Source organism: Salmo trutta, chromosome 6 (assembly GCF_901001165.1).
Source record: "Salmo trutta chromosome 6, fSalTru1.1, whole genome shotgun sequence".
In the NCBI taxonomy this organism is placed as follows: domain Eukaryota; kingdom Metazoa; phylum Chordata; class Actinopteri; order Salmoniformes; family Salmonidae; genus Salmo; species Salmo trutta.
Window position 1 is genome coordinate 3,344,790 of NC_042962.1, and position 12,500 is coordinate 3,357,289.

The 12,500-nt window shown below is 47.9% G+C and overlaps 1 protein-coding gene across 1 annotated transcript in view; it reads right to left on the minus strand.

Annotated features, from left to right (window-relative positions):
- The window catches only part of LOC115195321 (cysteine-rich secretory protein LCCL domain-containing 1-like), a 45,914-nt gene that overhangs the window by 5,891 nt on the left and 27,523 nt on the right, over positions 1–12,500 (minus strand). Inside the window, exons 6-12 of the mRNA XM_029755097.1 lie at positions 10,499–10,599; positions 9,127–9,330; positions 3,580–3,640; positions 2,286–2,352; positions 1,723–1,853; positions 773–816; positions 599–671 (exon numbers count right to left, since the gene is read on the minus strand). Of these exons, the coding sequence (XP_029610957.1) occupies positions 599–671; positions 773–816; positions 1,723–1,853; positions 2,286–2,352; positions 3,580–3,640; positions 9,127–9,330; positions 10,499–10,599 (681 nt within the window). The remainder of the gene's footprint in view (positions 1–598; positions 672–772; positions 817–1,722; positions 1,854–2,285; positions 2,353–3,579; positions 3,641–9,126; positions 9,331–10,498; positions 10,600–12,500) is intronic.

Consider the following 12,500-nt stretch of genomic DNA (forward strand, 5'->3'; position numbering starts at 1 on the left):
GAAAGACTTAACCAAAAAATGAAGCAAATATGAATGCTATCTGGCCCTAAACAGAGAGTACACAGTGGCAGAATACCTGACCACTGTGATTGACCCAAAATTAAGAACATCATTGACTATGTAAAGATTCAGTGAGAATAGCCTTGCTATTGAGAGAGGTCGCTTTTGAGAGCAACAAAATGAGGAAAACGTAGCTGCACTTCTTAACTTCCTGCCAAATGTATGACCACATTAGAGATACACATTTCCTTCAGATCCACAAATAATTGTTGAACAAGTCAAACATAGATCAACTCCATATCGCTTAGGTGAAATACCACACTGTGCATTCACAGCAATATTTGATGACCCGTGAAAAAAAGGGGCAAGCAGTTGAGCACAAACAACATTGTAAATACCACCAATACCTATGTGTTTATTTCACATGCTTTGACGATGTAAACACATTTCCCCATGAAAAGTTAAGCCCATTTGAATTGAACAGACAGACAGACAGACAGACAGACAGACAGACAGACAGACAGAGAGAGAGAGAGAGAGAGAGAGAGAGAGAGAGAGAGAGAGAGAGAGAGACAGAGAGAGTGAATAATGGTCATACCTTGGACAGTGCTTTACAAGCTTTTGATATGAACACATCTGAGCCACCGTGGTCTCACAGGTGATAGCTTTCACTGGAAGGCAGGAAGGAGGCTGATATCAGGCCCAAGGAGGTCTCAACAGGACTTAATGTAATCTAATTCAGTTCATTCCGTAGTTGTTGTACTGTACTGACCTGTTACTTTGGAGATGATAAAAGCATTGGCGCTCTGATACTTCCTGTAAATGTAAAAAAAAAAACACACATTCTTATGATTCCAAAATTCTGGTAACTTTCGCCAAATTCCTAGGTTTTTTTTCTTCCTGGTTGGAAGTTTCCCAGAATCAGAAGGAAATAAGCATCGTAATCCTCCGCCCAGGTTTTCTGTAAAACTTGTGAATTTAGGGAAAGTCACCAGAGTTTTGTGTCATTGTTATTCCTCTGTTCACTCTTTCTCCAGACAGGAAGCCCCATTTAGAAAAAAAACTACATTTTATCAACAGAGAGCGGAAATACTCCAAACGATATGAAGGGTTATCCGGACCCTATTTCCTAGAATAAAAAGCATCCAGCCAAAAGCTTAAGACCAGCCCTGAGTATCCCAAACATGTCCACTGACCTAAGAAGTTTTATGGTTCCCAGGAACTCGCCAACCGGGATTTCAGGAAGACCAGGGAATTGACTGAAAGTTTGCAACCCTATTGGGAGCATGTAGAGCGTAACTTTCGTACTTTATTTTTCTACAGTTTACTCTCCGCTATTCAGCACCTCTACAAACATGTTTGGGTGTGTGCCAGCTCACGCTTTTTACAAATTTTATGACTCGGACATGGACATGTGTTTACACAGGAGGTTGGCGGCACCTTAAATGGGGAGGATGGGCTCGTGGTAATGGCTGGAGTGGAATTAGTAAAAGTATCAAATACGTGGTTTCCATTTGTTTGATTGCCATTCCATTCACTCCGTTCCAGCCATTATTACTTGCCGTCCTCCCCTCAGCTGATGTGTAACCGGTCCTCAGCTTGAAATGCCTTCAACCGTCTCGCGCCGTCGAAATTCAAGCTTTTTGTCAGTGGTTGTCAAGAGGACAACGAGATAAATTGGGCAAAGAGATAGTGTTTGCAAGATAGATGACGCTTCCATACCCTAGAGACTGAATTCCATTCTTGTTGGACTTAATGAAGAAGTCCTTCCTGCCTTGTCTGGTGACGTCCAGCCATCCTCCATCCTTATCTATCACTCCGGAGTGGAGGCCAGCACGGCAGATACTAGATTGCTGTAAAGTTAACACTGTAAAGTTAGTACAGTGTAAAGTTTACAATGTAAAGTTAGTACACTGTAACGTTTACAGTGTAAAGTTAGTACAGTGTAAAGTTAGTACAGTGTAAAGTTAGTACATTGTAAAGTTAACACTGTAGAGTTAGTACAGTGTAAAGTTTACAGTGAAAAGTTAGTACAGTGTACATTGAAATTCATTATGCCGCTTTATTTACCATGCATTAGCTCAGTATTTTTATCTGCATTTTGATTAACCTATTCAGTATAAGACTTAGTCTTTGTCCCAAATTGTACCATATTGCCTACAATACTTTAGACCAGGGCCCATAATCCACTATTTTAGACCAGGGCCCATAATGCATTTCTTTTGACCAGGGCCCATAGGCAATAGGATGTAATTTGATTTGATAATGTATGATAATGTAATCACCATCTCATAGTGTACTGTCCCAACCACCTTCCCTGTGGACTCTAGACAGCCGGCAGGACACTCGTACCTGAGGAGAACATAGATGATTTAGGGCTGGGATCAATTTCGATTTAAGTCCATTTTTGGTTTATTGAGAAGTATTTGAAAATGATTGAATTTGAATTTCTGTGTACTTCCTGAAATGACTGACTTAAATTCGAAATGACCCCAACTGTCACGTGTGCTCCTCCCTCTCTGGCCTGTAGGTCACCAGGCTGCTCGTTATGGCTCACACCTGTCACCAGGTCGCGTCATCAGACTCACCTGGACTCCATCACTTCCCTTCCCTATATATGCACTGCCATTGGTTCCTTCCCTATATATGTCACTGCCATTGGTTCCTTCCCTATATATGTCACTGCCATTGGTTCCTTCCCTATATATGTCACTGCCATTGGTTCCTTCCCTATATATGTCACTGCCATTGGTTCCTTCCCCAGACGTTATTGTTTCTGTTCCTGTGTCAAGTCTGTTTGTGTTTCTTATTTAGTATTATGTTGTGTTTATTTATTAAAACTCCCTGAACTGCTTCCCGACTCGCAGCGTACATCGTTACACCAACCTTGCAGAAGATTGACTTGAATAGGAACTGTGAAAGTGTCTCTTCTATTAATGGTATTTCTATGATGAAGAAGGAAGCAGTCAAAGGATTCAACCAGTCTACCAGAGAGGCATTGTGTTCTCTGTGAAGGGTACCAGTCTATCAGAGAGGCATTGTGTCCTCTGTGAAAGGGACCAGTCTACCAGAGAGGCATTGTGTTCTCTGTGAAGGGGACCAGTCTATCAGGGAGGATTTTGTCCTCTGTGAAGGGGCCCAGTCTATCAGGAAGGCATTGTGTTCTCTGTGAAGGTGACCAGTCTACCAGAGAGGCATTGTGTTTTCTGTGAAGGGGACCAGTCTATCAGGGAGACATTGTGTTCTCTGTGAAGGGGCCCAGTCTATCAGGGAGGCATTGTGTCCTCTGTGAAGGGGACCAGTCTACCAGGGAGACATTGTGTCCTCTGTGAAGGGGACCAGTCTATCACGGAGGCATTGTGTCCTCTGTGAAGGGGACCAGTCTATCAGGGAGGCATTGTGTCCTCTGTGAAGGGGACCAGTCTATCAGGGAGACATTGTGTCCTCTGTGAAGGAGTTGGATGGGGAGCTCCTCAACCACTGAATGGGTCTTTATTTATCAGTGGTAACATAGACAGGGACAGCTGATTTGAGACGATGTGTGTGTGTGTGTGTGTGTGTGGTTGTTTTTTCCTTTACCTGTTGCACGTGGTTCCTTTGCACTGATCTCGTAGCTTAGTGTCACAGGTCACATGCTGAGCTGCAACACAGAACACACTGTACTGTCAAGCTAACTAGCTGTTCACATCTGTAGCACACGTAGCTGTCAAGCTAACTAGCTATTCACGTCTGTAGCACACAGAACACACAGAGCTGTCAAGTTAACTAGCTATTCACGTCTGTAGCACACAGAACACACAGAGCTGTCAAGCTAACTAGCTATTCACGTCTGTAGCACACAGCTGTCAAGCTAACTAGCTATTCACGTCTGTAGCACTATACTGTTAAGCTAACTAGCTATTCACATATGTAGCACACAGAACACACAGAGCTGTCAGGCTAACTAGCTATTCACATCCGTAATACCCAGAACTGTCAAGTAACTACTGTAGCTATTCACATCTGTAGCACACAGAACACACACTATACTGTTAAGCTAACTAGCTATTTATATCTGTAGCACACAGAACACACTGAACTGTCAAGCTAACTAGCTATTCACGTCTGTAGCACACAGAACACACTGAACTGTCAAGCTAACTAGCTATTCACGTCTGTAGCACACAGAGCTGTCAAGCTAACTAGCTATTCACGTCTGTAGCACACAGAGCTGTCAAGCTAACTAGCTATTCACATATGTAGCACACAGAAAACACACAATGCTTTCATCTGCCTGTCTTTGTGTTAACCAGCACTACAGGAGACAACATAAAGGCTAGTGAGGTGTTGCTATGCTCTGAGGTGAAGTTTTTCTAGGTACAGATCTAGGTTCAGCTTCAACTCCCCCAATCCTAACCTTAACCATTTGGGGGAAAATGCTAAACTGAACCAAGATTAGTGTCTAGGTAGTCTCGGAAAACCCAGTTCTAGGTATGGGAATCACGTTGGATTTTCTTGGCTAATTAAGGGAGGGTGCTCTTCAGACAGACAACTTTCCTAACAAAATCACAAGTTTAGGTAGGCAAGGCTTGAAAATAATTCCCTCTGAAACATGACAGAGGTAGACGCAATGCAGACGCAGATAGCTAGGCACATTTTTGCCACAGCTAGTCAGTGGTTGTAAGCTTGTAATGCTAACGTCATGGCGCATGCAAACCACTCATTGAAATATCCTCCGCAAGCTCCGTCTAGCTAGCGGGAGTGTTTACGTGCTTCTACATCTGCATTGCTTTGCTGTTTGGGGTTTTAGGCTGGGTTTCTGTACAGCACTTTGTGACATCAGCTGATGTAAGAAGGGCTTTATAAATAAACGTGATTGATTGATTGACATGAATGGATAGGGCTTTGGATGGATTTATACGGTTGATATACAGTGGATGTACAATTTTGCAGTATCAGTGCCCGTAAAAAAAGTATTTGCCCCCTTTCTGATTTTCTATATTTTTTACATATTTTTTTATACTGAATCTTAGCAGATCTTCACCCAAAACCTAATATTCGATAAAGTGAACCAGAGTTTACAAATAACAAAAAACAATGTATATATCTAATCTATTTAATTAATCAAATGACTACAACACCCAATTCCCCAGTGTGAAAAAGTAATTCCACTTTTACACACAATATCTGGTTGTGTCAACATTTACTGCAATTGCTGCAACCAAATTCTTCCTGTAGTTGTTTAATCAGTCTCTCACATCACCGTGGAGGAATTTTGGCCCACTCTCGCATGCAGTACTGCTTTATCTCAGCGACATTTGTGAGTTTTCAAGCATGGACTGCTCGTTTCAAGTCCTGCCACAACATCTCAATTAGGATTAGGTCTGGACTTCTGAAACCATTCCAAAATTTCAAATGTGTTTCTTTTAAGCCATTTTAAGGTTTCTAAGTGTAAAATGCAGTGTTTGGTTTTCGCCAGGTATAATGGGACCTGTGTCGTCCCCCCCCAAAAAATTATACTTTTGATTAATCTATCCATAGAACATTCTTCCAAGAATCTTGATGATCATCCAGGTGCTTCCAGGTGCTTTTTTACAAACTTAAGTCAACTTCTTGGACAAGATGGGTCCCATTATGTCCGGAGAAAACAGTCTAGCACTGCATTCCACAGTAAGAACCTCATACCAACGGTCAACCATAGCTTTCCTGAAGTTGTCATAATTACTGTGTAAGTCTATGGATAGGGGTGTGAGAACCATGAGCCTAGTAGGTTTTTACAATTTACATTTTAGGCATTTAGCAGACGCTCTTATCCAGAGCAATTTACAGTTAGTGCATTCATCTTAAGATAGCTAGGTGGGACAACTAGTTTGCTTGCTAGCTTGCTTGCCCAGGTCTGCTAACTGCTTGCTTGCTAACCCCGGTCTAATAACTGCAAGCTTGTTAGCCCCGGTCTGCTAACTGTCTGAATCTCCATGTCCCCAGCCAGCCCAACCACTCACTGGACCCATATGTTCACTTGGCTACGCATGCCTCTCTCTAATATCAATATGCCTCGTCCATTACTGTCCTGGTTAGTGATTAATGTCTTATTTCACCGTAGAGCCTCTAGCCCTGCACAATATGCCTTAACCAACCATGTTGTTCCACCTCCTACATATGCAATGACATCACCTGGTTTAAACGTCTCTAGAGAATATATCTCTCTCATCATTACTCAATGCCTAGGTTTACCTCCAATGTACTCACATCTTACCTTACCTTTGTCTGTACACTATGCCTTGAATCTATGCTATCGTACCCAGAAACCTGCTCCTTTAACTCTCCGTTCCGAACGTGCTAGACGGCCTGTTCGTATAGCCTTTAGCCGTACCCTTATCCTACTTCTCCTCTGTTCCTCTGGTGATGTAGAGGTTAATCCAGGTCCTGCAGTGCCTAGCTCCACTCCCACTCCCCAAGTGCTCTCATTTGTTGATTCTGTAACCGTAAAAGCCTTGGTTTCATGCATGTTAACATTATAAGCCTACTCCCTAAGTTTGCTTTATTCACTGCTTTAGCACATTCTGCCAACCCGGATGTCTTAGCCGTGTCTGAATCCTGACTTAGGAAAACCACCAAAAACCCTGAAATCTCCATCCCTAACTATAACATTTTTGCCAAGATAGAACTGCCAAAGGGGGCGGTGTTGCAATCTACTGCAGAGAGAGCCTGCAGAGTTATGTCTTACTATTCAGGTCTGTGCCCAAACAATTCGAGCTTCTACTTCAAAAAATGCACCTTTCCAGAAACAAGTCTCTCACTGTTGCCGCTTGCTATAGACCACCCTCTGCCCCCAGCTGTGCCCTAGACACCATATGTGAATTGATTGCCCCTATCTATCTTCTGAGCTCGTGCTACTAGGTGACCTAAACTGGGACATGCTTAACACCCCGGCCATCCTACAGTCTAAGCTTAATGCCCCCAATCTCACACAAATTATCAATGAACCTACCAGGTACAACCCCAAATCCGTAAACACGGGCTCCAGAAGCAGTGCCTCCAGCTTGCATGTCCAGGTGGAGTTGTTACAAAAACAAGGTATCATCCTAACTAACTCGCCCTCCAAATACACCTCTGCTTTTTTCAATCAAGATCTCAGCGATCACTGCCTCATTGCCTGCGTCCGTAATGGGTCTGTGATCAAACGACCACCCCTCATCACTGTCAAACGCTCCCTAAAACACTTCAGCGAGCAGGCCTTTCTAATCGACCTGGCCGGGATATCCTGGAATGACATTGACCTCATCCCGTCAGTAGAGGATGCCTGGTTATTCTTTAAAAGTGCCTTCCTCACAATCTTAAATAAGCATGCCCCATTCAAAAAATGTAGAACCAGGAACAGATATAGCCCTTGGTTCACTCCAGACCTGTCTGCCCTTGACCAGCACAAAAACATCCTGTGGCGTTCTGCATTAGCATCGAACAGCCCCCGTGATATGCAACTTTTCAGGGAAGTTAGGAACAAATATACACAGGCAGTTAAAAAATCTAAGGCTAGCTTTTTTACGCAGAAATTTGCATCCTGTAGCACAAACTCAAAAAAGTTCTAGGACACTGTAAAGTCCATGGAGAATAAGAGCACCTCCTCCCAGCTGCCCACTGCTCTTAGGCTAGGAAACACTGTTACCACTGATAAACCCACTATAATTGAGAATTTCAATAAGCATTTCTCTACGGCTGGCCATTCTTTCCACCTGGCTACCCCTACCCCGGTCAACTGCCTGGCAACCTCCACAGCAACTCTCCCAAGCCCCCACCATTTCTCCTTCACCCAAATCCAGATAGCTGATGTTCTGAAAAAGCTGCAAAATCTGGACCCCTACAAATCAGCCAGGCTAGACAATCTGGACCCTCTCTTTCTAAAATTATCTGCCGAAATTGTTGCAACCCCTATTACTAACCTGTTCAACCTCTCTTTCATATCGTTTGGAAAGCTGCCGCGGTCATCCCCCTCTTCAAAGGGGGTGACACTCTAGACCCAAACTGCTACAGACCTATATCTATTCTACCCTGTCTTTCTAAGGTCTTCGAAAGCCAAGTTAACAATAAGATTACGACCATTTCGAATCCCACCGTGCCTTCTCCGCTAAGCAATCTGGTTTCAGAGCTGGTCATGGGTGCACCTCAGCCACTCTCAAGGTCCTAAACGATATCATAACCACTATCGATAAGAGACATTACTGTGCAGCCGTATTCATCAACCTGGCCAAGGCTTTCGACTCTGTTAATCACCACATTCTTATTGACAGACTCAACAGCCTTGGTTTCTCAAATGATTGCCTCGCCTGGTTTACCAACTACTTCTCTGATAGAGTTCAGTGTGTCAAATCGGAGGGCCTGTTGTCTGGACCTCTGGCAGTCTCTATGGGGGTGCCACAGGGTTCAATTCTCGGGCCGACTCTCTTCTCTGTATACATCAATGATGTCGCTCTTGCTGCTGGTGATTCTCTGATCCACCTCTATGTAAACGACACCATTCTGTATATTTCTGGCCCCTCTTTGGACACTGTGTTAACAAACCTCCAGACGAGCTTCAATGCCATACAACTCTCCATCCGTGGCCTCCAACAGCTCTTACATGCAAGTAAAATTAAATGCATGCTCTTCAATCCATCACTGCCAGCACCTGGCCGCACGTCCAGCATCACTACTCTGGACGGCTCTGACTTAGAATACGTGGACAACTACCAATACCTATGGAACTGTGTCTCCGTCGCACAATTCCATAGCCTCGGTTTGAAATCCAACTCGTGGTCGGTTTAGTCTTCAGGAGTATATCGTCAGATGATGACAGAATTTCAGGTCAAAAACCCTTGCAGCCCTCCTCCCACCCTTCCTCCCTACCCCTGCACCCCTGCACCCCTCCTCCCACCCTCCCTCCCTACCCCTGCACCCCTGCACCCCTCCTCCAACCCTCCACACCAACCCCTGCAGCCCTCCTCCCACCCACCCTCCCTCCCTACCCCTGCACCCCTCTTCCAACCCTCCCTCCCTACCCCTGCACCCCTCCTCCAACCCTCCACACACCCCCCCAAAAAACATAACCTATACCCCCCCCCATTTAGAGATGCGACTGAAGCCATAATAACCAGTTGAATGGCATCTTACACATTTGCTGTGTATTGACCACCTCGTTCCTCTCCCGCTCCTCTGGTGGGGGGTTGGAGGTGGGGGCGGGGGTCTTGGCCAGAAGGGGGGGCTTTGGCTGGGGGGCCCTTGGGTGTGGCTTCTGGGGGCTCCGGGGGACCTCTGGTTCGATATAATTGTTTTCCTCGGTTTCCTCCTGAGATCTCTGCGACTCTGTAACTTCGTCTGGCGAGAGAGAGAGAGAGAGAGAGAGGAATATACATTTCCGTTTCAGAGATAGGAGTAATACGATTCCGTTTCAGAGATAGGAGTAATTCGATTCCGTTTCAGAGATAGGAGTAATTCGATTCCGTTTCAGAGATAGGAGTAATTCGATTCCGTTTCAGAGATAGGAGTAATTCGATTCCGTTTCAGAGATAGGAGTAATTCGATTCCGTTTCAGCTTTACACTTTGAAACGTTTCTTTAGCTCTGATACTCAGGTTCTGTCCCAAATTACACCTCTATTCCCCATCTAGGGCACTCCTTTTGACCAGGGAGACCAGGGCCCTTAGGGCTTTGGTCAAAATAAGTGTACTATGAAGGGATTAAGTTGCCATTTGGGAATCATCCTGAACTGGACGGGAAAAAAAATACAGTGTATTTGTGTAAACATGAGATAGTTATTGCAGTGTGTTCCAAGCCAACACACACCAAGATCCCACACACACCCCAACGCCACACACACACCAAGATCCCACACACACCCCGACGCCACACACACCCCAACGCCACACACACACAGACGCCACACACACCCCAACGCCACACACACCCCGACGCCACACACACCCCGATGCCACACACACCCCGACGCCACACACACCCCAACGCCTCACACACCCCAACGCCACACACACACCAACACCACACACACCCCGACGCCACACACACCCCGACGCCACACACACCCCAACGCCACACACACCCCAACGCCACACACACACAGACGCCACACACACCCCGACGCCACACACACCCCGACGCCACACACACCCCGACGCCACACACACCCCGACGCCACACACACACCTAACCACACACACACCGACGCCACACACACCCCGACGCCACACACACCCCGACGCCACACACACCCCGACGCCACACACACCCCAACGCCACACACACCCCAACGCCACACACACCACAACGCCACACACACCCCGACGCCACACACACACACCAACACCACACACACCCCAACGCCACACACACCCCAACGCCACACACACCCCGACGCCACACACACCCCACGCCACACACACCCCAACGCCACACACACCCCGACGCCACACACACACACCAACACCACACACACCCCAACGCCACACACACCCCAACGCCACACACACCTTTGTAGCAGAGGTTGTCCTTGCATCGTCCTCCGTAGCTGGGGGGGCAGGCAGAGCAGGAGGTGCCGTGTTTGTAGGGGGCATGACCCCACCAGTTCCCCCTGAGGTGACAGGTCAGAGGTTAAGGGTTAGTAGGACATAGGAGACAAGTCTGTTGTGTCTTCCTCTACTCATGTCCTCTCCTCTCCCCTTCCCTCACCTCTCATCTCCTCTCCTCTCCCCTTCCCTCACCTCTCATCTCCTCTCCCCTTCCCTCTCATCTCCTCTCCTCTCCTCTCCCCTTCCCTCACCTCTCATCTCCTCTCCCCTTCCCTCACCTCTCATCTCCTCTCCTCTCCCCTTCCCTCACCTCTCATCTCCTCTCCTCTCCCCTTCCCTCACCTCTCATCTCCTCTCCTCTCCCCTTCCCTCACCTCTCATCTCCTCTCCCCTTCCCTCACCTCTCATCTCCTCTCCTCTCCCCTTCCCTCACCTCTCCTCTCCTCTCCCCTTCCCTCACCTCTCATCTCCTCTCCCCTTCCCTCACCTCTCATCTCCTCTCCTCTCCCCTTCCCTCACCTCTCATCTCCTCTCCTCTCCCCTTCCCTCTCCTCTCATCTCCTCTCCTCTCCTCTCCCCTCACCTCTCCTCTCCTCTCCCCTCACCTCTCCTCTCATCTCCTCTCCTCTCCCCTCACCTCTCCTCTCCTCTCCCCTTCCCTCACCTCTCATCTCCTCTCCTCTCCCCTTCCCTCACCTCTCATCTCCTCTCATCTCCTCTCCTCTCCTCTCCCCTTCCCTCACCTCTCCTCTCATCTCCTCTCCTCTCCTCTCCCCTCACCTCTCCTCTCCTCTCCCCTTCCCTCTCCTCTCATCTCCTCTCCTCTCCCCTTCCCTCACCTCTCATCTCCTCTCCTCTCCCCTTCCCTCACCTCTCATCTCCTCTCCTCTCCCCTTCCCTCACCTCTCATCTCCTCTCCTCTCCTCTCCCCTCACCTCTCCTCTCCTCTCCTCTCCCCTTCCCTCACCTCTCATCTCCTCTCCTCTCCTCTCCCCTCACCTCTCCTCTCCTCTCCCCTTCCCTCTCATCTCCTCTCCTCTCCCCTTCCCTCACCTCTCATCTCCTCTCCTCTCCCCTTCCCTCACCTCTCATCTCCTCTCCTCTCCCCTTCCCTCTCATCTCATCTCCTCTCCCCTTCCCTCACATCTCATCTCCTCTCCCCTTCCCTTCCCTCACCTCTCATCTCATCTCCTCTCCCCTTCCCTCACATCTCATCTCATCTCCTCTCCCCTTCCCTCACCTCTCATCTCCTCTCCCCTTCCCTCACCTCTCATCTCCACTCCTCTTCCCTTCCCTCACCTCTCATCTCCTCTCCCCTTCCCTTCCCTCACCTCTCATCTCCTCTCCTCTCCCCTTCCCTCACCTCTCATCTCCTCTCCTCTCCTCTCCTCTCCTCTCCCCTTCCCTTCCCTCACCTCTCCTCTCCTCTCCTCTCCCCTTCCCTCACCTCTCATCTCCTCTCCTCTCCCCTTCCCTCACCTCTCATCTCCTCTCCTCTCCCCTTCCCTCACCTCTCATCTCCTCTCATCTCCCCTTCCCTCTCCTCTCATCTCCTCTCATCTCCTCTCCCCTTCCCTCACCTCTCATCTCCTCTCCTCACCTCTCATCTCCTCTCATCTCCCTTCCCTCACCTCTCATCTCCTCTCATCTCCTCTCCTCTCCTCTCCCCTTCCCTCACCTCTCATCTCCTCTCCTCTCCCCTTCCCTCACCTCTCATCTCCTCTCATCTCCCCTTCCCTCACCTCTCATCTCCTCTCCCCTTCCCTCTCCTCACCTCTCATCTCCTCTCCTCTCCCCTCACCTCACCTCTCATCTCCTCTCCCCTTCCCTTCCCTCACCTCTCATCTCCTCTCCCCTTCCCTTCCCTCACCTCTCATCTCCTCTCCCCTTCCCTCACCTCTCATCTCCTCTCCTCTCCCCTTCCCTCACCTCTCATCTCCTCTCCCCTTCCCTCACCTCTCAT